The sequence below is a fragment of the Columba livia genome, chromosome 4 (assembly GCF_036013475.1).
Source record: "Columba livia isolate bColLiv1 breed racing homer chromosome 4, bColLiv1.pat.W.v2, whole genome shotgun sequence".
NCBI classification, from domain to species: Eukaryota; Metazoa; Chordata; class Aves; order Columbiformes; family Columbidae; genus Columba; species Columba livia.
In genome coordinates, this window is record NC_088605.1 from 24,907,108 (window position 1) to 24,933,827 (window position 26,720).

At 43.8% G+C, this 26,720-nt stretch overlaps 2 protein-coding genes across 3 annotated transcripts in view; both read left to right on the forward strand.

The window, feature by feature from the left end:
- Positions 1-8,995: 8,995 nt before the first annotated feature.
- On the forward strand, positions 8,996-26,617 carry RHOH (ras homolog family member H). 2 transcript variants are annotated; one of them, XM_021286017.2, is made up of 3 exons: positions 8,996-9,112; positions 10,182-10,286; positions 23,372-26,617. In XM_021286017.2, the coding sequence occupies exon 3, from the start codon at positions 23,599-23,601 to the stop codon at positions 24,172-24,174; it is 576 nt and encodes a 191-aa protein (XP_021141692.2). In that variant the 5' UTR covers positions 8,996-9,112; positions 10,182-10,286; positions 23,372-23,598; the 3' UTR covers positions 24,175-26,617. The 2 variants fall into 2 exon arrangements, with proteins under 2 accessions (XP_021141692.2, XP_021141695.2); XM_021286020.2 differs by lacking the exons at positions 8,996-9,112; positions 10,182-10,286 and adding an exon at positions 10,293-15,232.
- CHRNA9 (cholinergic receptor nicotinic alpha 9 subunit) overlaps positions 9,085-26,720 on the forward strand; it is a 58,774-nt gene continuing 41,138 nt past the window's right edge. The window contains exons 1-2 of the mRNA XM_065062633.1: positions 9,085-9,112; positions 10,182-10,286. The gene's annotated coding sequence lies outside the window, so the exon portion shown is untranslated. The remainder of the gene's footprint in view (positions 9,113-10,181; positions 10,287-26,720) is intronic.

Below are 26,720 nucleotides of genomic sequence, written 5' to 3' on the forward strand. Positions count from 1 at the left end.
TGTATGCTTGGACAAATCGGTCTGTTCGGAGACCGGCACATAGACATCGTGCAGCTTGGTGAAGCCCCGTGCTACTGTGGGTGTTGCTGGTGGCAAATACTCTTATTTAAAATGCTTATGGGGAAGGATGCTCCTTGATGTTGCTTGATTTTCTGCATCACAGAGCCTGACTGGGCTAGCAATGGCTTTTCATTAGTAGCCATCATTCATTCTGTGGGAAAGGTCAGGAGATAAAGTTCCTTTTTTCCTATAGCCTGAGTGGCTTCTGCATGGCATGGAGCTGGGAGGTGCTGTCTGCTGAGGATTAGCTCAGAGAGCCTTTCCTGTAAACAGGGCCTGTGTTTATCTCAAATGACATTTAGGAGTTTCGGAGGATCCAGGAGTCTTTATCACCCTGTGGGGCCAGTCTGCCCCATGTCCCTGAGTGCTGGAGAGCCCTTGGGATGCCGAATCAGGTCTGCAGCCTTTCTCTCCCGCAACTCAGTGGAAAGTACATCAGGGAGATGGTCAGAGAACCTACGAGGCATGGAGATACCCTGTAAGCTGCCAGAATCTTAAGGGGAAGATCTCTGGAAGCATGTGGATGGGCCACGTCTGAGGGAGCAGGTTGCCAGGTGCAGGCACAGCCCCTGAAAGCGCTGTGGGGAGAGCTGGCTACTGGATCCAAACCAGTGCTAAGAGGCTGTTGTGGTGAAGAATAGAGACCTAGTATAGCGTGAGGGGCTTAATGCAGGAGGATGGATAGTGGCATGGAGTAGGGGCATACCAGTGGAGTAAGAACACGGCCAACGCCAGAAAGGATCTGCAAAAGCTGGTGGAATGGTGTTGTGTGGTGGGTGGGCAGTGCAGAGGTGTCCGGGAGACCCTGTGGTGCAGCAGGACCATGTAGTAAAGTACCATGCATGGATGGGGCACTACTGTGGGGGTAGCTCATTTCCTCCAGCTCCAGCAGAGCAGTGCTGATATATCCAAATCAGCATCTCAAAGCAGACTGTCATGGGGATGCACCGTTCAGAGGTCTTGCTGAATTAAATGTAGTAAATAGGGCTCAACATCCTGCAAGTGACTTGTTTTGTACCATGTTCAGGTTCGGGGTTTTCTTTTAGCTTTATTCATGTATCTTTCATATTTCAACAATGCTACAGATCTTTGTCTTGACTGAAACAAAACCTATGTTGCACACTTTGGGGGTGGGGAGGAGTTGCAGTTTTGGTAGCTTTTTGACGAATAAATGGGGCTTTTGGCATCCATTCCACGATGGACATTTAGGCAATCCCCGCTACTTCAGGATTTGAAAAAGGCAGCCATGTATGCCCAGTGACACCGGAGGTCCCCATGGCCTGAGACCCTTGTGCTGTCTCATGGTCTGTGATCTTTAGCTCAAGCTGCAGAAACAAAAAGGACTGAGAGGGAGCACGAGATAAAAGCCACCATCTTGCTTTCCTCCCTATTGTCGTAAGCTGTTTTGTGTCCTCTGTCATGGTGTTATGTCTAAAACTAGATTTGTGTACTTCTTGTGAGTATTAAATATTTTTTAATATGGCTCAGGAGACATCTTACCTGACTTTGGGATCCCTACATAATAGTAAAAATATTGAATGTTGATACATTTCCTCTGTATGATCAGGTTGTGATATCTGTGGCTTTCTTTGGGCAGGACATTTGGCTGTGGCAGTGCTGCTATGCCGATTGCTCTTTCTACAAGTTTGGTAAGCAACTGTATGGATCATTATTATTTTTGTGTTATCTTGAGAAACAGGGCCCTCCTTCTGATTGTACACACTGGATGGGAAAGCAAGCAATGAAATTTAATCAATTTGGTCTGCAAATCGAGGAATGGTGGTCCTGTCAAGTCGGGCTGTGGGAGCTCTGCATAATATTTTTTGCTGTATGTCAGCACACTCATAAGGTATTGCCTTGGATCCCCTTCCCTAAGGAAGGGTAAAAGTAGTCTTCCTCGCCTGTGTGTGTCCTTCTTGCCTTTCCAGATTATCCCCTTTTTCTGTCTTGCGGTGCCATATAGGTAAGCTGTGGGTGACTGGGACCTTCGGCTTTTCAGCGTTTATCCAGATAGCCATGTGACTACCTGAAGGGAAGTTATAGCCAGGTGGGGATTGGTCTCTTCTCCCAGGCAGTTAGCAATAGGACAAGGGGGCATGGGCTTAAACTCTGCCAGGGGAAATTTAGGCTGCATGTTAGAAAGAAATTCTTTACAGAGAGAGTGGTCAGGCATTGGAATGGCCTGCCCAGGGAGGTGGTGGACTCGCCGTCCCTGGAGGTTTTTAAACTGAGATTGGACATGGCACTTAGTGCCATGGTCTAGTAAATGGACTGGAGTTGGACCAAGGGTTGGACTTGATGATCTCTGAGGTCTTTTCCAACCCAGTCGATTCTGTGATTCTGTAAAACGGCTATCTTGATATACCACAGAAGGTAGAGAACGTCCCTGGAGGGACGATGGACCCTGGCTTCCCCCAGAGAGTGCTTTGGGAGCAATTCAGGGCACCCATGTCAGGCTCGTGTTCTGAGCCCTCTCCTGAGGAAACATGTCTGTCTTCATGGACAAGAAAGAAGAAACTGGCTGGTGAAGTGAGCAGCCTGAGACTTCCCGGTATGACTATCTCCATCTCTTCCTTCAAAACAGCAGGAAGCGGGAAAAGGACATTGAAGATAAAAACAGCTGCTGCCTCCATCTTTCTGATTTTCCCAAGGGAAACTCCAATGGCTTCTGACTTTGCTGGGGCAGGAGGCCTAATTTGTGCTGGCCTTTCCTTTCCTGACAAGGCCAACACAGAGACTGCAGAAATAACAAGAAATGGCAGCGCAGGTGCCAGGGCAGGAGCAGCTCGAGACAGGAGCACCCAGTCCCGCTGGGGTGCCGGGGCAGCTGTGTGCTCGGTGTTAACGTTCACGGCGGTTCGCCCGGGCCCGGAGCCAAGCTGCCCTCGGCTGCGGTTTTCCTGGGGCACGGTGCTGCCGCTGCTGCACTCGTGGCTGCTGGGCAGTCAGGGAAGGGGCAGCCCCACACGGGCAGGCCGTGGGGAGGACATGAAGGGGGAGCCCGAGGTGGCCAGACTGCGGGGCCTGGCCTAGGGCTGCCAGGCAGGTCTGAGGAGAAATGCTGCTTCTGCCGGAACTTGCCCGCAGTGACAGAGCTCAGCTCTTCGCCCTCCGGGGCAGAATGAAAGGAGGAACCAGGGTTTCCTCAGCACTTCTGGCCTCTGTCAACCCAGATAGCAGCTTGGAAGCACCTCAGCTGCCCGACCCTTGGACAAGGCCAGGGTGTGGGTGCGGCAAGCTGACCTGGCCCTGAAGCCATGGAGTAGTCTCAGGTTGGGTGAAATTTCACAGAGAAAACCACTGGACCCCCCTCCATGGTTTCATCTGAGCCACTGGGATTATTTTTGCAATAAATCCAGATGGAGGAAGGAAGTGTTAATGTCCCTGGCGTGAGAGAAAATTGCAAAAGTCAGACAGTTTGCAGAAACAGATGTGGGCTCACACGTTATGTGTGTGGAAGTGTTTGTTGGGGGGAGAGGGCTGCCCCTCAGAGCCCGGGACTGCCGATGGGGCCTGCCTGCCCTGCCTGCCCTGCCTGGGCCCTGCTCTGCCCGCCCTGCAGCCCTGGCCGCTGCCCCCGCCACCGCAGCCACCTTCCCAAGGCACTTGTGCCCTCTCCCGCCAGCTCCGGGGCTGCACAGCCACTCTGTGCCCCTCGGGCCTGCAAATGTATCCCAAGAGCACCAGCAAAAAACAACAAACCAAACCGAACAAAATAAACAAACAAAAACCAACCAAAACAACCCCAAACAATAACAACAACAAAAATCTAACCAAACAACCAAAAAACAAAAACAAAAAAACCCACCCCAATACACCAAACGAAAACCAAACCAGCAGGCAAACACAGAAGAAATCTTGTTCCCCGAATAGGGCAGATGGGCATTTTGGGAATTAGTACCTGATTCGGGGAAGATTGAATTTGTTCTCAGTGACTGATGTGACTGCTTTTGTGCTGGGCTGTCTCAGAACGAGAGACGGGGGACTTAAGTGACCCTCAGTGCAGCTCCTGAGCATGCTGCCCTTTCAAGAAAGGGGAAGTAGGTTTTCATATTTCATATTGGGGGAAGGCACTTCCCATGCGTTGTCCGGAGCGCCGTTCTGCACTGGCGTCATGGGAGGAATTGTACTAGGAAGTCGGCACATGAGTTCCTGCTTATTAGATACCAAGAAAAAAAAAGTGTGTAAACGTTAGTTTTGTAACACAGCACACATTGCTGACAAGACAATCTCGGGAGGAATATCCCAGAGAAAGAGCTGATCAGTATTCTGTACACTGGGGGAAAAGATGCAAAAGTAGTAAAGAGTAGTTGTGTAGCTGAGGCCGCAGAAGGCTGTGGTCTCAGAAAGTAGAAAAATCTCTGGCTGCACAAGCATATGGGTTTAATCTATGGAATACAGCTGTATCAGTCCTGCAAAGAGGCTGGATAAATGTAGATGCCCACACCCCAGTGTTAGTCCCAAACCCAAGTTTGATCATTTGCACAACTCAAGGTTCTCTGGTTTGGGCTTGGGAGGTCTGTGCTGCCCAGTTGTGCCCAGGTCTGAGTCGCTCAGTGCCTTGCACCCATCTCAGCATGGTTCGCACCCAGAAACTGGGTGGTCTGGGGCCAAAGCTGCTGGGGCAGGTGTAGCTGGAGGGCTGTCCTGTGGCCACCCGAGGCACAGGGCAAGCGTGTCACTGAAGACAGCTTCATTTCCACATTGAAGGGAGGACAGACCTGGTTTTGCAGGACAGGTGGAGATGCTCCTTGGCCAACTCTACCTGCTAGGTAAGCTGGTGGTAGCGTGCTGTGTCTGCTCCACGCTGCCCCTCTGCCTCCTGACAGCCCTTGCATGGCCCTGCCAGGTGTGGGATGGTGACCAGCAGAGGAGTGGGCTGGAGGTGGTACCTGGCTGCCATGGAGCCCATGCCCGTGACAGTGGGGACCTGCAGCTGTGGCCCTGGCTCCGCACTAACAGCACAACACCTCTCCCTCTGCACCAGAGCTGTGTTGGCCTCTTTGCCATGTCTCAGGGAAGAGGCAATGCCTGGAGAAGGGGCTCAAGAGCTGAGTTGAGGGTTGAACTTTGTAACTTGCTCTGTAACTCAGGAGGGAGACAGGAGTGTTCATTGGGAGGGGGTAGCATTTCAGACATGCTCCTGCATTTAGGATTCTCTGTCAGGCACACTCCAGCCTCAGTGTGCTGGAGGGCTTTGACTCACCCTCTGAAGACCTCTAGTCCTCCCACATGATGTGTCAGAAACCCGTCTCATGCTAGGTTTTGGATTCTGTTTTACCACCACACGCCTCAATTTGTGCCACTGCAATACCAAAACTGAGGGGTGTCTAACCACTGTGTTAGCTTGCTGAGGAGCCAGAGCCTAAATTAATCAAGGCAAAGTTATTAATAGTGCGAGAATTTTTCCAAAATCCCTGTAGGAACTGCTTGTGAAACTGCATTTTCATTTCCCCTTTCAGATTTAGTTATCTGACAATGAATTATGCTGCAGAAGTTGTTGTGTCTCCTTCAGAGACTTTAGCAATGCTCTCTGCGGTGCTGTGAGGAAGCCTCCCTCTCTCTGAGGTATCTGTTCCTGGGAAGGAAGCTGAAATGGGTCTGGGCAACCTACCTGCTTTCACCTGTACTGCCCAGGAACCGAGGGAAAGCAAATAGCCACATCTGTTTTCCCAACACACAGCTGACATCTGGACCACATATATTTTTCCTACTTCCTTTTGCAAATGGTAAAAGAAACAAATTTGGCTCTTTTTTAACCAAACAGGCACACAATTTGTGTGTTGTTTATATCTCTGGTGCAGTGCCTAGACATAAGCAACAATGAACTTTATTTTGTATAGTATAAGGGGCAGCTAGGACAGGAGAAAGGCCTGTAGGGCTAAATACAATAGGTATCAGGAGCATCATGGTTTACTTCCTGAGTGTGGCATATACCACGCTATTTGAGGCAGACCAAAATCAGAGCTGGGTGAATCTGAGAACAAAAAGGAAATCAGGCAGGGGGGACAGGAATAGCTTCCTTCCTTGATCTCAAACCCCTTCCTAGTATCAGCAGCCTGCTGGTTTCTCCAACCGAGGCAGAAAACAGTGGATTAAGAGGCAAAAGCGACATTTCATTGTAAACTGGCCCATGTCTTTACATGACAAAACCCTGGATAATGTTATTTTACATAATTGGTCATAAACCCTTTGTTGAGTTTTGAGACTTTGTTTTTTGCTGTCAACTTACTTTTAAATGCAAAACTAATTTGCAATCCTCCACTCCACCCCTATATTTTCCGCAACTAAGTGTTTGTTTCTGAAAGTCCCAGATAATGACTCATACTGAGTTTAAAAAAAAAGGAGAAGCAACGTATTTTTTAATGTATTAACAATATTCTCTCACAGCCAGATGTTCCCCTTCATTGCACAGCATAAAGAGGTGAAAAGGAGCAGAAAAACTGCAGTAAGAGAGAGAAAAAAAAAAGCAAGGGTCAAGAGAAACATGTCAGGCTGCAATATTGCTCCTAACTTTGGAATTGCCTACATGTTGTGCAGAAAGCGTGGAGCTGAGACTCTCTTTCCAGGTCACTAGGAAATGAAGTCATGGAGCAAGTGCATGAAGCGGGTACATCCCTAAGAAAAAACAAAAACAAGACACAAACACAAAACAAAGGAATGGAAGAAGCAAAAATAAATTTGACATTCAACTATTTTTGGGGAGTTATTGGGTCAAGATGCTCCAGGAAGCACAGTGGAGGGAAATGGATGGAAATCAAGATGTTAGAACACTTTTCTGATTCTACAGTCTTGGGTTTTTTTGCTGAGCTCACTCAATTCAAGAAGTAGTTTATGAAGTATTTTACAGATGGATGCGCTCTTTACCCAAAATGCAAACTGCTTAGCCAGCTGGCCCCACATCTGGATTAGTTTGCAGCACAAACTAGAAAAGAGTAGTTGCATTTTTAAACAACTGCTATCTGTAGCAGACCTAAAATGGGTGATGGTCACCAAAGACATTTATATCAAAAGAATTTGTGAATGGTATTTATTTTCCTACTTCTGACAAGCCACAGCATTCTGGTGGAAACGTTTCAGAGTGTTTAGGTGTCTGATTTTCTTTATCACAATCACAATGGAAACTTATTGCCTGATTGCACGCACTGGTATTGGGAAACCCAAACCTGGTTAAAAACAGAATAGGTATTCAATGTGAAAATTCAGTAACACAAGTTCTCACATAAAATGATAATGTGCTGAAACCCCTTACCCAAAATCTTGGCTCAAACTAAGGGGTAGAGATAGTATTCTAAAAATGAATTCTGTGAGCCACCCTTCCTCACTTTCATCCCTGCTGATAATTAACTGAATTGATTTCGTTTCATAGGGAAAAGAAATTAATTGATTCTGCAACTGAACTGTGCAGCGCTGTTCTGCAAGCTTCCTACCAGCAGGTTTACAGTGTGTTTACACAGGTTATATTATTTCAGCAGCTATTTGTATTTTTGGCACAAACTGCCTTTCATCCACATGTAAATTATCTTTTTGTTTCCTTTTTGCTTTATCTTGTAATTTATTTTGTTGTTTTAAAATCACTCTTGGAAGCGGCATGACTTCACCTTGGGATGCGTTGCCCTGTCATAATGTTAATGTGGACAAATGCATTAGCTGTCTTCAGAGAGTTCCCATCCCGCAAGGAACACAAAATGCATGGTGTTAGATCTGGATCAGGCAGCCTGTTCCTACCGCTTCGTGGCTAGAGATGGTCTGAAATGGCTTCACGGAGCCCTAATTATTTTCTGGAAAGAACTTTGTTCCAGTTCTCTGCCTCCAGGGCCTGTTTTGAGGTGCTGAGGAACCCACTGCTCATGCCTCTGACGGAGGAGCAGTGAGCCCACTGTGCTGGCCATCGGGGACCCTCGCGTTGGGCTCTGAAGTGGCTCTCCTGCCATGTCTGGGCTCTTGGGCTCCTTCAGGAGTATGGGACAGGGGTGTCCTCCCTGCCGTCTGATTGCCTGGTCATCCAAAGTGGACAGCCTCCTGTGTTCCCAGCTCCTGGAGTATGGACCATAGAGCTGGCACTTGAAATCCTGAAACTATCATCAGAGCTTTACTTTCAGTTGTGGTAGGAGAACTGGAAGTGATGAGAGTGCAGTCAGCTCAAGGCGTCTATGCTGGGAAAGGTGGGAGTCTCTGCGCCTGGGGTCCCTCCTCCTGCTCAGCCCTCTTGTGCTGGCAGAAGAGAGAACGTGTGTGCTAGTGAAATGATGCTGGTCAATCCTAACCAGTACTGTGAGGAATCTTCACTGAATTAATACAAACTCGAGCTTGAATCAGCTCAAAAGTGCCTGCACAAGTTCAATTAAATGTGTACTTTTTTTTTTTTTTTTTAAGGCAGGGCCATATTCCAGCTTCCATAAAAAATATCCCAAGTCTCATTCACGCTACTGGAGAAGGAATCACACGTTGCGCTGCCGAGGAGCTGCCGATCTGCCCCTTTTCCCCCGGCACATCCAGGGGCTGTGGGGCTGCGCTGTGCCATTAGGCACATTAGGCAGAGAGGAGGCGGCGGCAGGAGCAGCAGCCTGCAAAGAGAAAGCTTTCTACAGCCTGGAGGTTCTGCCCCCCTCCCCCATCTACTAGGTTTTTACATCTGCTCCCTAGTCACCAAAGAGAGAAAGACTTAAACACTCATGTACCAACCCACAACAAACCCCACACAGGCAGAGCTGAGGAGCTCTCCGCAGGAAGCTGACTTACCCTAAACCGCTCCGCTGTTTCTCGTCACACTACCTCTGGGTCTGCTGTCACTGCTGCCGCCGGATGGGCTAGACCCAGTTGCCAGGACTAATTTAGCTTGTGTGTGCAGCAGTCTCTGGTTACCTCTTGAGGTTGTTGGCGTTTTTTTCCTCTCAATAATATAATAGTTCTAATCTGCTAAAAAAGAAGTCCATCTGAAAAAGCCAAGAACACAGAATGCCACTCTTCTTTTTTCTTCCCCTATCTCGTCTACAATAGTTAACTTCCGTGACCTTTATTTTCAACAGTCATTTTCAGCTTCCTGCGTCTGGTGAGTTCTTTGCATTTTCTTTTTTTTTTTTTTTTGATAAAAGTCTTAATGTGAATTGATATTCTGAATCAAATTCAGTATCTTTAGTTTTACTTTTATTAAGTTTGTGAAGCTGATTCACCTAATCAGTGTTACTTTTAATACTATCTGTCAAATACTCAGTATTGTGACGTCCTGTTAAACACTGGTCTAATCTGCCCTTGGTCCTGTATCTTCTGGACTTTCATTTGTTCAGAGGTTGTTTCCATTTCAGCATAAAAAGGCCATGTATAAAAGTAGAAAGAGAGGTGTGATGGACCGTGCCATGCCAGTATTTTCCACATTAACTGATGTAAGAAAAAAGAGAGAAAATGGAATTACTCTCAAAATGGTGAGTCAGATTCTGATCACCTCTGCTGTTGTATGAACTATGAACCCAGGAGAGACAGGCATGTGTAAACCTGCAGCATCTTAAAGGATGGCTTGCTTCCCCATTTGTGAAGTACATCATTGTTATGAGAAGACTGTTCTGTTTCATCTTAAATGTTCTGAAGCAAATTTAGTTGAAGATTTTATTGTGAGAATTTGAGAGAGGTGAAATTTGGGTTCTTAGGACCGAAGTGAGATTCAAAGTATTTTTAATTTGTGAACATATCTGTCACTGGCTCTGGCTGCAGCAGCTGCCTGGCCCTGCTGGGTCTAACAAGCGCCTCTGCTGCCTTCTGAGATGGAAGGGCTACGTTTGCCATCTAAATGGCGGTGGCTGGAACTGCCGGCTTTCATCTCACCCCCATGGGCTCTTCTCTGCTTCCTGAGCCAACGGTGGCACGATCGTGGTGCAGGGTCCCCTTAGAGAGCAGTATGCCTATGTGCACATCTGTGCACACCGATTTCCAGATTCTGCCTACAAAACCCGCATGTTACGATGCTCTGGTGTTGGTGGGGTGGTCTTATCACATTGTCAATTAGAGGTAGTTAAAGTAAAAGGTGAATGAGGAGGGAGCACACAGAGCCTGGAACCATCCCTCTGACACAGGTCCCTGCAAAAATTCTGGATGTGGCTTTAAGATTTTCCAACTTCTTCTTTCAGCTGTGTTTCCACCTCTGAATGGGGTGCAAGTGGGGCTGTGGAATCTGGAGGAGACCAGCTTTAACACGGGATTTATCCTGAAGAAAACACTTGCAGAGGAAAAAGGTAGGATAAATTAGATTAGATAGTTGTTAGCAAGCAGATCTGTCAGTGCTTTTTTGATGTGACTATACGCCGGCCTGCTGTTCCCGCCAGAATAAGGTGGGATTGTGCATTTCATTGTGCTTCTTTGTATTTTATGTTTCTAAACCCCACCATTTAGACCAGTGCATGTTTATGAATGTTCCAGTAGAACAGACCATACACATATACATACTTGACTTTACAATGTGGTTTAATGTAATTTTTCAAAGACAGCTCTGCGGATGTATCACACAAGTGAAGTCCAATTTACCAGAGATGGTGTGTACAGACTTGATGTGAATACCATGTTTGAGACTTGTGCAGTAACCACAGGGTAGAAAAGCCCCATGTGCACTTGCTTCTTGCTAAGCTGAGAATGTAGGCCTGGTCGGGCATAATACCAAGCTAGGTTAGGTGCTACAAGCCAGGAAAAACAGTAGTTCTGTATTTATAGATAATCTGCGTTTTCATAAGTAATCTGTACTTGCTATCTAAATTCCGGAGCAAAGAATGAAAATGTTAGAAATTGACTTGATTCTCATGTATAGCAAGACAAAAACTCATAGTCCATTGGCAGGGCAAAGTGGCTGTAAATTACTATCATTTAAACCCATCTTGTGGGAATTTAACTGTGCCAAAGCAGAGTGAGATGGCTTCATCGAAGATAAGCATGAGACCTCACATGATTGCCTACATCAGAGGACAGTCCCTGTGTCTACATGCAGCTCAGTAAAAACATGAGGTTGGAGCTATAGTTCCAGAAAGTTACTAAAATTACTATTTCCAGCCCAGTGACCGGCTTTCTCAAGAAAATGTTTGTATGTAGAAGCTGAACAGATTTTAGCTCAAATGCTCCATTGGGAGTGTGAATTTGGGGATGAAATGAAAGCACTCTGCCTGCTGCGTAAATCCAGCAACTCAGAGACGGATGCTAAAGTTGCATCGGCTAGCAACAGCTGCCAGTGACATCGGGGAGGCAATCTCTTGTACAGCGAGGGGCAAGCCATATAAGTCTTGCAGATATAAGTGGACACTTTGCACTACACCCAGAGCACACAGGAAATGAGCAGAAATTGCGGCGGCGGTCTTGGCAGGCCGCACCTCTGGCCTGTCTCGTAGAGCAGCGGGGCTGCATCAGCGGAATATCCCAAGGAACTTTTCTTGGTGACGCTTTCTGTTAACTAGCCGGGAGGACACCAGGCAGGGAGATGAAATTCTGCTGTTTTGCCTCTTGCTTTTGCTGTGCAGCTCTAGATGCATCTCAGCAGCGAGGTTCGAGCTTTAAATGAAAAGGATTTTTACCAAAAAGTGCCTCTTCTCTCTAAAAAAAAACCCTCAATTTTCTTCATAAAATGTTGGCACTGTGCTTCTATAGCTTTAATTAAGAAACTGTTGAATGTTTCTGAATGCACCATTCAAGTGATTAATTTGATTTGGCATTGGCCATACAATGAAAAATAGTAGGATTTTTAATAATGCTTTTGATTATGGTTAGAAAAGAAATAAAAGAAGTAACTGTGAAACTTGCCTTTTCATACTTTTTCGAAGTCTTACTGTGACATTTCAGGCATCACGTTACACAGGTTAACATTGTTTCCAAATTAGGTTCTTGATTTTGACTAACAGTGTGTGGTTTTATTAAATCAGCAGTTTTCAAATGTTTCCATGCTATGAGCACAGTTTAAAAAATGTCTTGGGATAATCCCAGTGTAGTAATTAAGAGAGGTAGTTGTCTGTAGCTGCCTCGAGCCCACTATTAAAGCATTACTGCTTTGAAGTACTTAATAGGATCACACAAATACAACAAAGCGATGTAATAACAAAATTTGTGGGTTGTAGCCTACCATTAGCTCTTCTCCACGAAACCAAATCGTTTCATAAGCGCTTCGCCAAATTTAGTTGTGCTTCAATTCTTATGTCAGTGGAGAACTGGAAAACCTCCCTAATCCACCAAAAGCGTCAGTCTGCACTGGAAGGGGAGACATTTGGGGCCAGCAAAACCTCTGTAATACAGCAATGAGTGTGAACACTGGAAGTCACGAGTACAAAACATTGGTGTATCGGGTCTAAAATGAGCAGCTGTCAAAGTAGCAGGGAGCAGCAGTCCCAGTGGTCACGTTCTGCTGGAGGCTGTGCTGGCAGATTGCCATCGCTGCTGGGGTGGCAACTGGAGGGCAGCTGGCAACACGCTCTGACCACTCACTGCCTGCGTGTGTTCCTCGCAGAGCGGCTATGGGGGTATTTGCTTGTTCCTGGCCTTGCTCCTGGCTGTGCCCTCTGTTTTGTGCAGATTCTTCGATCTTTCCCACCCTGGACAATCACTTGCTGCTGACTCTGTGTCGTATTTCTTTTGCACAAGGAATTGCATTTGGTTACAGAACCAAAAAGGAGTGTAAATTCCTACAGGATGTTGCGGGTGCTGAACTTGGCATGCTTTGTCTTTACCTGATGAAATGTCTGAACTCACTGGAAACCACAAGAGGATTCTGCTATGGTTTGGGGGTTTCCCCAATGGGGGGCCTTGGTGACCTGTCACATAGGAAAGACCCAGCATGTGCCAGAAAGGGAACTAACACCTGTCCTGGCAGAGGATGGCACGAAGGGCTATGGTTATGTACCATGCACGATGCCGCTTGTCACACACAAGTGTGAGTGTGGAGTACCGGTCTCCATTACTGACACTCCTGGTTTGAGGCTTTTGTACCATCTGGTGATATCTCTTTTCCACGTGAGTGACAGGGAGGCGCTTTGGAAGGTTATCCTGCCTTATGTCAACATACAGACGAGATGGGCTCTCCTAATATAAAAGTGTGGGATCAAGACCCCTACATAGTTAGGAATCTGTTTTGGTCATCTCCTGTGCACACAGTCATTGAAAGAAAATCTCTCACTCTAGCGAGAAAGCTGTTCCTTCCTTTTGCTGATAGGCATGCAGGTGGACACAGTCTGCAGCTTGCCTTCTTTTATTTTTTTCCCCATTAAATGACTGTTCTTAAAAGCTGGTAAAGTCTTTAGAGTTCCAAGTTATTGAATTAATGACATACTGAATTATCTATTAACTTCCTCTCATCATCTGTGTGCTGTGTTTTTTTCATTACAAAAATATATTATAAAATATCTGTCTTTAAAGTCTCTCATGTAATTTCTTTTGTTTCCATCAATTTAAATGCAGGATTTTAAATTCATGTATCTTTCAGTGGAGTTTTAATTCTGGATGAAAAGCCGTTGGGTGAAATATCTCTGAGTTTGAATCAGGTCCACCAGGATTCAAAAATACAGCATGGGAAATGTTCTCATAATGTTAAACCGTAGCTCTCCTAAAATATCTCCCTTTTCATATACATGTTCATTTTAATGCAAAATATGTAAAAAACAAGAAAATCAAGGAAATCTTTAAATGCTTCCCTCTGAAAAACAGGAACTCTGCATTAAGATTTACTGTGGCGTGGGGATTTGTATGGTCTTCAAGCCAGCTGAAAGCCAAATAGATGTCAGCTTTAAGTACCTGAAATGGCTTCTCAAAATACTGGAGTGAAGAATGAGTGAGAAGGATTTGTATATTACTTTTGGTGGTAAAGAGTAGGGGCTTTTCTCCTCTTAACCTATTCCGTGTGACCCAGTCCTGTCTGCAGTATTATATGTTTTATACAAAAGCAACAAAAAATTAAGGTTATACCGGAATTAGAGAAAAGTAAAGGAAATCAGGCACTGAAATACATATTCTGCTCTGACATATGGTTGGTGTAAGATAAAAATCAATGTAAAATCTGAACTACCAGGTGTAATTTGTGATTATTCCAGAAAAAAAAAAAAAATGACAGCATGTTCATTTGAAATTGAGCATTAGTCATAACTATGTATAGGATGTATGCAATTTGATGTAGGCAAGTAGGCATGCCCCTTCATGGTGTTTAATCTGATTTACTATGATTAGGGAACTATAGGGAGACTACGTAGTGAGAAAAAATATGTTATTCCCTGTCCTGTAAATACATATTAACTCTTATTTTATCCTTGTGCCGGGCACAGTGCTTGAATACCGAATTGTGGAATACATTGTGGAAGGCAACTCCTTTCTTAATTTATAGAACCAATCAAAAGGATAAAGACCTTAAATCCACAAATGCAGGAAATGTTATGATAATTGTATGTTTTGTACCGCACTTTCTACTTGTGAGCTGGTTGAAATTATTTCCAAGCAAGCCCTCCAGATTTTTAACATTTTAATATACATGTGTGCACACAAAATTTAAAAGTGAATTTTAAAAGATGGCAGTTTCCCTCTGGCTGAAATACAGACTATGATTTTAAACAGTCTAATATATACAGAGATAAGGAAAAGCTTTTTGTTGCTGGCAATTCAAAGAGGAAAAGCTAAAATTGCCAGCCAGTTTCTCAGTGTTATAAAATAAATAACTGACCAAATTATTGTTGCTTCCTTAGCTAGCTTTGCTCATTACCTCAAGAAGTTTAGCATTCGTCACAGCAGAACCGAATGGTTGCATGCAGTAAATATGTGTTTTTCCACCCCCCAAAAAAAAAATCAATATGTTTTAGCAAGAAGTCATTGTTGTGGATTGTTTGATCAACTGAAACATCATTATTTATTGCTCAAAACACCTATACATTCAACACATTTTCTTCTAATCACAAAATATGCAAAAATAACCTTCCATCAAACATTGGATAATTCTGTTCTAACTAATATTTTCCTCCTCCTAATTTACCTCCCACTGAAATAAAACTTATGCAAATACATAATTTAACTAACATGGAGAACCTCCTTCTCCTCCCCATGAGGTTAGGGGGGGAAGATCTGGGCTTGAGAGTCTCCTTATTTTGTGGTAGGCATTTTATAAAACTTAATAGACAACTGAAAGGAACCTTGGAGATCTTACGAGTGATCCATGGCGGGCAGCAGAGAAACGGTAGGACAATTTTTTTAAAGACTTTTTAACATTGAGGAGGGCGTCGTATCACCTGTATCGTTCATACATGGGCTTTTAGCTATACTGGTAATATTGGTTACTCTGTAGTGCTTAAGGGACCCAGTGAAGAAGATGAGTGCTGTGCAGGCGAGGGAGAGGGGCGCCGTCCTACCCCCATTAGAGCCCAAACACCCGCAGCCAGCCCTCTCTGCTGCAAGGGGAAGCCCTTTTGCCCTCAAATGCAAGTGTGTATGTGCAGTTGCCAGGTTTTTAGTTTTAATATTTTACCATGTTACACAGCTGCAGGATTTAATATAAATCCATGCATGTCCGTAACAACAAATCATTGTAACATGTAAAGAACTGCTGCATACGTAGTAGAAATGTAATTGTTTACAGTGTGTGACTATGCAATTTCTTTATATGTATGTGTAAGACTCTATTATCTATCAGTTATACTCTTAGGTTATTGCAAATCCAGATTTAGCACAGCAGTAATTTCTGCTCATGTATATGCAAATACACGTGCATACCTGTATGTAGAAATAAAGTAATTTAAAGATCACGGTCATTTCTATAATGCATTCATTCTTTGATACAAAATACGTATGCAGGTTTTCAAATGATGGTAAGATATCTCACACTGAATATACATCTGTTTTGTATAGCAATCTGTAGCAAACTGTTCTGCAAATGAACGAGTATCCGCATATGTATATATACGTGTCTATATATGTATATAGACATAGGAACACATGCATGTACATATGGATCTCATATTTTTGTACATGGATGGATAGATTAATTGTTGAAATAGTTACATTTTGAAATATATGCTGATTTATTGTTGATATTTTTGTGTATATATGTATGCATATACACTTCTGTGCATCCAGTCTAGCAATTCTGCAAGAAATTACAAATGCGTATTTAAAACTAACAGATATTAGTTGCGCATGAAAGAGAAATGGATACTTCACAATTATTAAGCCTGGATCAGCAGATGGTTAAAAAATCCCAAAACAGAAATAGGGAAAGGGCTAGGCTTTCTGGGAAGAAAACACTATAAGTGTTGATGGTTGCAAATAAATGAATACTTCACATTTTGTCAGCCAAAAGAAAATTTGGGGAGATTTTTAAGAGTTAAACCTGTAAAAAAAAATCTACAAAAATATGTTGTAAGTGCCTTTTTGATTAGTCTCAAACTTCAAAAAAGGTGAACTGTATTAAAAGAGGATGTGGCATGAAAAATTTGAAGTGGTTTGGGGCCCAAAGCTGCGAACATTTCCACATGTGAATAATTGTACACACATAGTAGTCTCATTGAAGTCAATGACTTAAATATCATACATTTTATAATACCAGACCTTCTGTTTGGCTACAAGGCAGTTGGACTTGGGTGGAAACTTATTTTTAACTGTGAGTCCATTCTGATAGCGTGACTTTTCATGGGCACGTGTGTAGCGCTACAGTCAGCACATAGTGCTTTATCCATGTTCATCTGCAAGCGTATCTATATCCCCATCTGGATCTGAAAGTAGCTCTAAGTCAGTGGTGAATACATATATACATATATATACATATGTGTGTGTGTACAAAAACACTGGCTATGAGTAAATGCAGATGGACAGATGGTTGGTAAATGTCTGTGCTCGAGCATACACACGTATGACATTTGCGCACCAGCTGCTCCATGTACAGCTGTATCTGTGGTGAGACTCCAGAAGCATTTCTTCTCTGTTTAAGAGCAGAGAGGACAAAAGATCCCAGGGAAGGGTGGGAAAGGCAGGTGACATACGCAGTGTCTTGCAGAAGGGGAACGCTCGGTAAGCGCAAGGGCACTTGCCACAGTTCGAACATGACATGCCGTTCCACTTCTGCTGACTTTGGAGGGGGTTGGATCTGAGTGAGAACAGCACATGAGCTGGTCCACTGTGAAGAGTTTACTTTCCTACACTTGATGTTCCTGCATTTTAATTTGGAGAGAATGCAACGTTTATACCGAAAACAGGTTACTTTTGAAAATGCCACGGAGTGCTATGAACACCACATAGTCCATAATTTACAATGTTGTGCCATAAACACATGGAGGAAAGTTACTTCAGACTCATGGCTTGAATTTTGAAGCAGGTACTTAGTCCTGCCAAATTCCATTGACTTCTATTTAATTTAAGATCTCGGATCAGTACATGAAAGCCTTACAGACTTTTTGTTAATTTTGGAGTGGTTCTAATAATTTGTGTTCATGTTTAATTTGTAAGTAGCTGAGCAAGGTGTGATTAGTCACAGCTAAAGGGTTCTTGAAGATAGAATAAATATTTATTTTGTCTAGTTGGGTAACTAAAATGAGAGTTAAAGTTTTTCTCAGTGACCGTAGTAAATTCATTAGAGCTTTATACATGTCATTATCCGTTGCTTATATATATTAATTAGAAGTACTATTACTAAAGTAATGAGCTAGCAATTTTAATTTAATATATCTCATTATACAGCTTTATATATATGTGCAGTGTGTATGTGTGTAAATATGTAAATTTTCTTACATGGAAAGCTTTCGTTACTAGGACTTAATGTCTGATTTCATCTTCTAAACGATCTTGGTCTGTATTTGTAATTATTTTATAGCAAGATTCCCCAGTCTCAAGAGGAGAGAATTTCCTTTAAATCTGATGACTTGAGTTCCCTTGCTAGGAATAAAGTTGGAAAATTCAGGTGCTGTCTTGATCCAGTAGTGATTTTTTGCAAAGGCTGTTAAGAAAGTGGTTGTCCGTTTTCTTTATATTTCATAAATTAAGAAAATTTTTTTAAAAGTTTTATATTTTTCAAAACAAAGCGCTGAAATTTGAAAACAGGAACAGGTTTTCAGTTTTGTGAATATGAGAGTGAAAGAACGATTTCTAAGTTCTTCTGTCTGAATTTTTTTTAATTCTGGAGGAAGATTGTTTTTGAAATGACAAGACATCTTGGCTTTGAAAATGTGGGTTCATTGCATGTTATTTGCTCTTCTAACTTTAGGGAGCCATTGCAAGTATGCTTGTACTTAAGGATAAAATGTCTGTATAAAAGCTCTCAACAAAGCTTCTAGGCATCCTCTCAGTTCTTTAAAATATAAGAACACATTGAGAGAAAGCCTGGGCAATTGATCCATCAGTGTCATCAATATAGCAGGCAGCTGAAACATTCTGCCAATGAAATAACCTGCCCTCAAAGGATAAAGATGCCGGAGAATAAAGATGTCCCCTGTGGTAGCCTACTTGGAAAGTGAATGAGTTGAATGCAGATTTTTTTGTTGGAGCAGTTTGGGGAAAAGATGCAGCACCTTGCACAGGTAGGGGCTGTGAGCCAGTTCTTCATGGCAGAGCTACCACCACTGAATGCCGCTGCGGACTGAAGCGCTGACACTGTCTGAGGTGGAGGGAGGCTGTTTCCTAGACTGGCGAGACCAGGGCCACGTAGTGCTATAGATTAAAATTATCTTAAAACGAGTTTACAAACCAGGAGGTGACTAACACAAATGTCAGAGCATCAGCTTAATGAATGCACGACAGAAAACTTCGCAGCAAGGGGCCATTCTCTCGCAGACCAGCTGCTGTCTCCAGACGGGCTGCAGCCCATGTGTTAGTTTTCAGTAGCCCCGTGCTGTGGCAGCAAAGGCCTGTGCAGCAGTCTGGATCTGGGCACCCGGACTGGATCTGCAATGGCCACGGTGTCTCCATTACAGGGGCCAGTCATCTCCCTGCTGCATCTTCTGGATGCTGCCCCTAACCAGGCAATAGCACCTCTGCCCTGTCTTGGTTTCCTGCCAGCCCTCCTCCTCCTCCTCCTCCTCCTTCTCCCTCTCCTTTTCCTCTCAGGAGCTGTTTTCAGGCCCCGTCTGTGCCCTGCAGCACCTGCTGCACCCATGGAGGTGAAGGTGTGGAGCTGTGCCTTGTTCTGGTCAGTAAGGGTAGTCTCCATGTCTCCTTCCTCTCCTCAAGAGGCTCTAAGAGATGCAAGGAGAGTTTTTATGTATCTGTGGTGCAGTTAGAAGGAGCAGCCATTATCATCGACATGATAGACAAGAATTGTAGACAATGTTTTGCAGACCCAACCTCTGCATGAGGTGGAACTCACAGGAATAATGTGGGCAGTCAAGTACAATATGTGCATCCAAGCCTTGCACAGCAAGTGGAAGTCTCCCCAATGGTTTTAAACTTTTTTTATTAGTATAAATATTTTTATTTCCTTGCAACATCAGGTCTCTTCAAGAGCTACTGTACACAGTGCTCAAACTGAAAAATTAGCCTGCTCTTATCCTGATATCAACAGGAACTGCACTGAGATGTAATTGTGGTAGGGACCGGATAATGGCAATAATAGTTAGCATGTTAATTGCTTTTACTCTCTCAAGCATTTTGTGGCTGCCTGATCTGAAAAGCCTGTTGTCTTGCCTGCGTAGTTTCTTTATGTATGAGCTAATTCCTTCCAAACCTCAGCCTACTCCAGAGTGCACTATCAATATCCAAGATTGGTTTTGAAATTAGGAGTTCCTGACGCTCTTTATTTTCCCCTATCATAAGACACTGTCCATCCCCTGCGGATGTTTAGCCATAGTGAGTCATGCTCACAATGACCTCACTGTAGATGCCAGAGGCATTCCTGGGATAAATGAAAATCCCGTTTGGTCTAGTTGATAAATTTACCCCTTCCAATACAAGCAGTCCTGCTTTCCTTTGTTGGTAGAGTTGTTTCAACAAATATTAGATTAGTTTTTCATAGGATCTAATCCTCCACCTGCAAAGAGCTTGGTGCTGCTGTGCTCCTCTTTCCCATCCCACTGTGTTATGGTTGGTAACACCGCTCACCTTCTCTGTATCATTTACTTGCCTGAGATTGCTGAGGTGCAGGACGGGCAGTGCCCGGAGCGCGGCTGTTGTACGGCTTTATGTGCTCACGTCGCCAGTGAAGTTCGAGGGCTCTATAACTGCACACCAGTGCCAAGGCTCTGTATTCCAAAAAGAGAGGCAATAAAAATAGGAAAGCAAAGAAAATAAATGTTGCATTAGCTACATAGGCAATATGGAAGAGTTGAAAAGCAGGGCTCTATCTAAAACTGTGCAAGAATTTTCTTGGAGGTTAATATTAAGGTATATTAAAGGTTGTTATTCAGAATGACTGCATGAGAATTAGACATATATTCTTATAGTTAATAATATTATAAAAGCTCTCACCTTTTTAAAATAAAATCTTCTATTGTTACAAGTGGTGAAAGCATAAACCAAGGTAGTGTACTAGAAGATACAGGTTTAAATCTGGAATTCCAGGTGCAAAATGGACTTGATAAAGTGAGTAAAATTTGGAAAACCAGATTGTTGGAAAAAAAATCCGGCAGTAGCTTAGACTCAACTGTCTGTGATCAGAAGATTTTCCGTAGTCTTTTAATGGGTGTAGCATGCTGTACTGTCAGACCAAGACCGTAGTATATTCTATGAGAGAAAGGAACCAAAGCTTTTGCAAATATTTATAGAACTGGTTGTATACCGAGTGTAGAAGTGCCCAGTACTGGCCTGTCCTTTAAAGGACATTGTTTTCTGTTGATGTATAATCTAAAGAGCTTTCCATTAATTGAGGTGAGCTTGCATAATTATTTTGATACACTAATACTGCTCTTACCCTGAGGCTGCACCAAGAACAGGCTCCGTGCGTAATTAAAAAGGTATCTTCAGTATGCTCATATGTAGTCTCAGCTATATATGGAGACACATGAACTCCACATGGCTGTGGACAACAGCGAGATCAGGACCACTGATGGCACTCTGTCCACGGGACCAGAACATGGACCTGGTTAGACACTGGTCATCGTTATTCGTCAATGGATTGTAGAAAAACATAATTTGCTTTGAAAACAATTCCGTCATGGTGGAATCTTTCAGCTTTTGTTATTGTGTGTGTTGACTAGCCATACTCAGTAGTCCTTAATACCTTTTTCAGTCTTTAATCATTTATATACTTTCATTTAAAATAGGCAAAATAATCTGACTTGGTAATCAACAGGCTGATTACCAGAACAGTCCTTTTATCTGTATTCCTCTGTCCTGGCATTTATGAGATAGCAAAAGTCATACTTCAGATATCCTTATTTTCACCACATCCAAATATACACAAAATAATGAACCTAAAGGCATTAAGGACAATTTGTACCAAATAAATGTTTGTTCTGAAAAAGAGACTAGTTACATGCTAACACGCAGCTTTGTCTGAATCATATGCTACTGGCTTGTGGTGAATTGCGGTGTTTTCAAACTGTACTGCTTACACAATTTTGAAGTAGAATACCCCGAAGAAAAGATGATGATGCATTTAAGTGATTGGACTGTGCGTCCTGCATGTACTTTTCAAATTTTTTATAGATATATTTTGTAAATGTCTTGTTTTAATTCCCTTGAGAGCTTGTTTGTGGAACAGAGAATGGAGAACAGTGGAGTTAGACCTACTGAATCTTTAAAAGTAAATTTCCAGCTGCTGCCACCAAAACTTGAATCCAGGGAGCAGGTTGTTTCCCGGCAGCCAGGAATGCCGTGGGGCGGCCTGGGCCTCCATCCCACTTCCCAGAAGTGAGCTGATGTGGCGAGAGCGCGGTGGGGCTGGCGGAGCAGGAAACGCCACCTGTTGCAATGACTCCTCTCGGTACTGGTAACCCAAGTGCGCACGAGAACGGTCCCGCACGCTTGGTGCTGCCTCTATAAAACAACGTGCTCTGGCCAAGCCGCCCGCATGTCTTCTTTTGGCCGGTGCATGGGTGTGAGAGCTGCGGGTGTGCCAGCAGCACGGGAGGAGGTAGGGCGCTGCCTTGCTGCAAAGTGAAAGCAGGGCACATGCCAGAAGCAGTTGTCAGTGCCTGTAAAGTGTTCTCTCCTAAGATCATCTGGTGCTTTTCTCTTGTTTTGCTTTGTTTTTGCCCTTTGTGGAGTAAGCCAAAGCTTTGAGTGTACTAGAAATGTGGGTGGGTAGGTGGGTGGGTGTTGGTGGGGTTCAGGTGGTGAAACTGAAGAGCATTATGGTAATGTAGAATAGATGCTTTTTGTGACCATCATTCATTTCTGTGCAAATAACCTTAAGCTGTGACTCTTCATATATGAAGGAGACAGAAATATGTTATTTGTATAGCATACACAGTACATTTTGAAATTATGCAGTGATACTTTTAAAAATTACTTTTGTTGAGCAGAACTAGTTTGCCTTCAGTTTTGCAGTTAGTGATTTCCATAGCATCTTGCGTGTCGCCCTGTGTGAGCAGTGAATCTCGCAGACATCTAGTGGGGAAGAGGCAAATGCTTTCAAAATAGGAAAATTTGACTGAATGCTGGCAGGAGCTCAAAAGCAATTACACACTCTGAAGAGGTACTCTCAGTTCAGTTTTACAACAGAGTAAATGTCAGGGCAGCTGTATCTCCTTCAAATTAAATTGTGTGACTGGGTCAAGCACTGGCGGTGTGGTTTTCTTTGGCTTATGCTTCTTGTTGAAAGTAATTTGTAAGAAAAATTTTGAACTTTTTTGTATTTTTGCTGTGAATCCTTCTTTGCTTTGAAAACTGTTGAGGTTCACGTTGCTCAAGATTCAAACCTGAAGTCTTTGCTTCCTCGTTGTCACAAGCGGCTCTGTGTTAGTGTTCATTACAGGATTCCTTAAATAGTCAAATTGGTTAGTGAAGGGCTATTTTTCTCTTGGCTGCCTCTAGAGAGCATGAGTACGTTTTCAAGGGATTCTGAACTGAAGGGTTAAGAGGGATTCAGGATTGTGTGAGTCTTGGTGAAAGTCAGAGGGAGGAAATGTCTCACTAAAAGCAGGTTACTAGCAGTTATACCCAAGTGAAATTTATTTTAGTGTTTTTTAGACAATCAGAGGGAAAAAAAAGTTGGTCTCAGTGGAGAATGGCGGAGGTGACAGGACTGTTAGCCCCCGTGGAGCAGCAAGAAGGTTATTTATGTGAATGGCTGTTGCACATGCAGCCATCTGGGAGGGAACAGCAAAGTTCAGCGTCCTCGGTGTGGGGTACTCCCCATGGCTGTCCAAAGATGTGTCCAGGTGGCTTTATCTTGATGAAGAACAGTCTGTTCTCTGTGGGTTATAAATGTTACATTTTATTTTTACTCTTCCAGAAACACCATTTGACTCACTGAGGATTTTAAACTGACAGCACCGTAGAGACGTGTGGGAGAAAAGGGGATTTTAAACCCAAGTGACACTATGAAGTCTTGAGAAGTAAAGAGATTTGGACGGTTTATTACCAAATGGAAGTTATCTAGAGAGCTTTCAAGACCACTGCATCTCTCCATCCCACTTCTGCTGCACAGAAACAGTGCTCTCGGCCCTGGACGTTAATAAAATGCTGGATTCAGTCAAGTGTGTCCTGGTGGGAGACTCTGCAGTGGGCAAAACATCACTCTTGGTGCGTTTCACCTCTGAGACTTTTCCAGATGACTACAGACCCACTGTATATGAAAATACCGGAGTGGACGTCTTCATGGATGGTGTACAGATTAGCCTGGGTCTTTGGGACACATCTGGCAGCGATGCCTTCAGAGGCATTCGCCCCCTCTCATACCAACAGGCAGATGTGGTATTAATGTGCTACTCAGTGGCAAATCACAATTCCTTTCTGAACCTGAGGAACAAATGGATCAGTGAGATCCGCAGCCATTTGCCACGCATCCCCATTTTGGTGGTGGCCACTCAGACCGATCAGCGTGACACGGGGCCCTACCGCTCCTCCTGCATCAGCCCGATGGAGGGGAAGCGTCTGGCCCAGGATGTGCGAGCCAAAGGCTATTTGGAGTGCTCTGCCCTCAGCAACCGCGGGGTGCAGCAGGTGTTTGAGTACGCTGTGCGGACAGCAGTCAATCAAGCCAAACGGCAGAACAGGCGGAAGCTCTTCGCCATTAACGAGTGCAAGATCTTCTGAGGACGGTCAGCACTGGGTTTGCCCGCGTTCATTCTTTCCGTCTTCGCACAAAGATACCGCAGCAGATGGAATGGGAGGTGAATCAAAGGAGGACTCCTGGCAGAACCACAGTGCAGGTGCCCCGGGTGAGACAGATGTGCACTCTCTCTGATCTGCTCCCTGCCAACACACATGGACACTCTCTTGGAAAACAAAAGGTGCAGGTACATCCCCTTATTCACAAGCCCATGTTTGGACTTTGCTACCCTGGACTGGAGCAGGCTTAGCCTGGAGATCTGCAGATAATATCTGCATTGATTTTGTTGGGTTTTTTTGTTTTTTTCTCTTTCTGTTGATGTTCCTCAGTTGTTGGTTTGTCTGCATTTATTTAACAACAAACTTCTGCCTGGATCAACCCCCACCTCTTGACATGTATGTCCATGTGGAGCTTTTCTTTTAAAGAACTTAGTGTATAAAAATCTGACCCCTGTGTATTCTATTTAAAAGACTCTTGTATACGTTGTTGTAAAAGGCTGACAGTTTATTTTTACATTTTGAAGGTTCTTCCTTTAGCTAACCACAGAAACAAATTGTCCTATCCATGTAATAAATGGCCTGCAGGAAAGCCCAGCACTTCTTAGACATACCTGGGCCACTGCATAGTAATCAAACCCAGTATGACCAGCAAAGGAGTGATCAAAACTTAGTGACATTTGACAACTGTCCTGTGGCTTTTTGAGATGTATTTTGTTATCTTGCTCCTCAGCAATGTGGCCAAAAATGGGATCAACCAGGAGGAAACTAGCCTGACTCTTCCTAGACCTCACCTGGTTACAACCTCCGAAAGGCTGGCTTGCAGTCAGGGATGGTTTCAACATATGGTTGGGGTGGCAGAGATTATCCTGCACTGTCATCACCACTGTTGTCCCTGCTCTAACTCTAGAGGCAAAAGATTTCAGTCTTCAGGGATGAAAGGTATTTTTAATGAGCACTAAAATTTTCACATACATTTAGTACACTTCTTTTTGAAATAGTGGTTTTAGTGAAATCAGTCACCTTCTATAGTGAAAAATTAAGTACATGGCAATGTTGAATGTGCGCATTTAGAATGACTAAATAACATTATTATTTGAGTTTGCGTACTAAGTGTGACTGCCTGGGTTGTATCAAAATAAGACTGAAACAGGCTTTGCATCCTGGGGAGCCTGGCAAGTCTAAGAGTCAAATGCTGATGTACCTACTTGGGTAAAGTTACCGTCCTGCATAGAAAGTCAGGCTAAGGAGGTGAAAACTCCAGGTGTGTAAGAGAACTCTGCTAGAAGATAGAGTGGGGTCAACCCACAATGCTGTACATTCATTGTGAATTGTGGTGTTCCACTTCTCCTCAGGTTACCTGTCCCTTCTGCCCCACACCACCTCTCAGGACTTCCAGATCTATCTCATCCCAAGGTTTCTGCTGCCCAGAGAGGAAATCTCCTGGGGGATTTTTTAGTGCAGCAAGACTTTTATTCTTCCTTTCTCTGTCCTTCAGCTAGCTCAGAACTGACCTTTGAGGGGCTTATAGTATGGTGCCATAAAAGATGGCACATAGCACAGTACGATGTTTCTCCCTCCACGTGGGTCTGAGAGAGTGACCTGTGTCTGTTTTGGCTGAGCCCAGGCTACTGTGTTTCAACAGGAATGAATGCAGCAGCTTGTCTGATTCCAATCCAAGGTGGGACTTCAGGAGTTACCCTGCTAAGCAAATAAGCTATAGCTCAGATCTTATCTATTTATAGATTGTCCCTGAAAAACTGGCTAGGTGCTCTTCTCCATATTCCTTTCTGCCTCTGAGCTCCTCTATAAAGAGTATTTCCAAATTAAATCATTCCCTTCCTGTGAATCCCAGAGATGATCTCACCTGTGGTGTAGGTGAGCAAGTATTGGCATTGCAGACGCCTTGAATAGCAGAGGTGCACAGGACCCTTGAGTTTGTGATTGTCCTGCCAGCTCCCAGGCTGGTGAATATTCACCAACCTGACTGTAAGGGAGGCTTTTGGTCATAAAAACATACTGGTGTCCTGTGAGGTTTACATATCAGCTTTAAATCTTTACAAGCTTCTGCACCCAAGCACATAAGACGAGGGCTCCCATCACCGCCCATCTTTCTTGTACTCTTCTCTTTCCTACTTTCTCTTCTGGTATTGATTGCAAATCCTTTGCTCCCTGAAACACTAAAACTGACCTGTTTGTAGAAGAACCTGAAAGGTGTGATACTTATGCAGAGCTCCACAAGTGGGTAGGTATTGGCAGTCCTTGGTTAAAAAGCTTTTGGCTTTTGGAATAAATATGTTTCTACATCTCCACTCTTGCAATGCCTCTTCACTGAAAGTTTTGGGGTTTGTTACCCTAATTTAAAAGCAGCCATTGTTACTGTTTGAACATTAAAGATTACATGTAAAATGTCATATTGTGAATCTTCAAATCTGTTGCAATTATGGACATTTTTATATGGTCCCCACTCCACTGACAGATTTAATACCTGGTTTCAACTCTTTCGAGACGTATTTTTGCCAACATGTTCTATT

What these genes read in the sequence shown, in the direction of transcription:
- RHOH (XM_021286017.2), top strand. Translation starts at nt 23,599, where the DNA reads ATGCTGGATTCAGTCAAGTGTGTCCTGGTGGGAGACTCTGCAGTGGGC.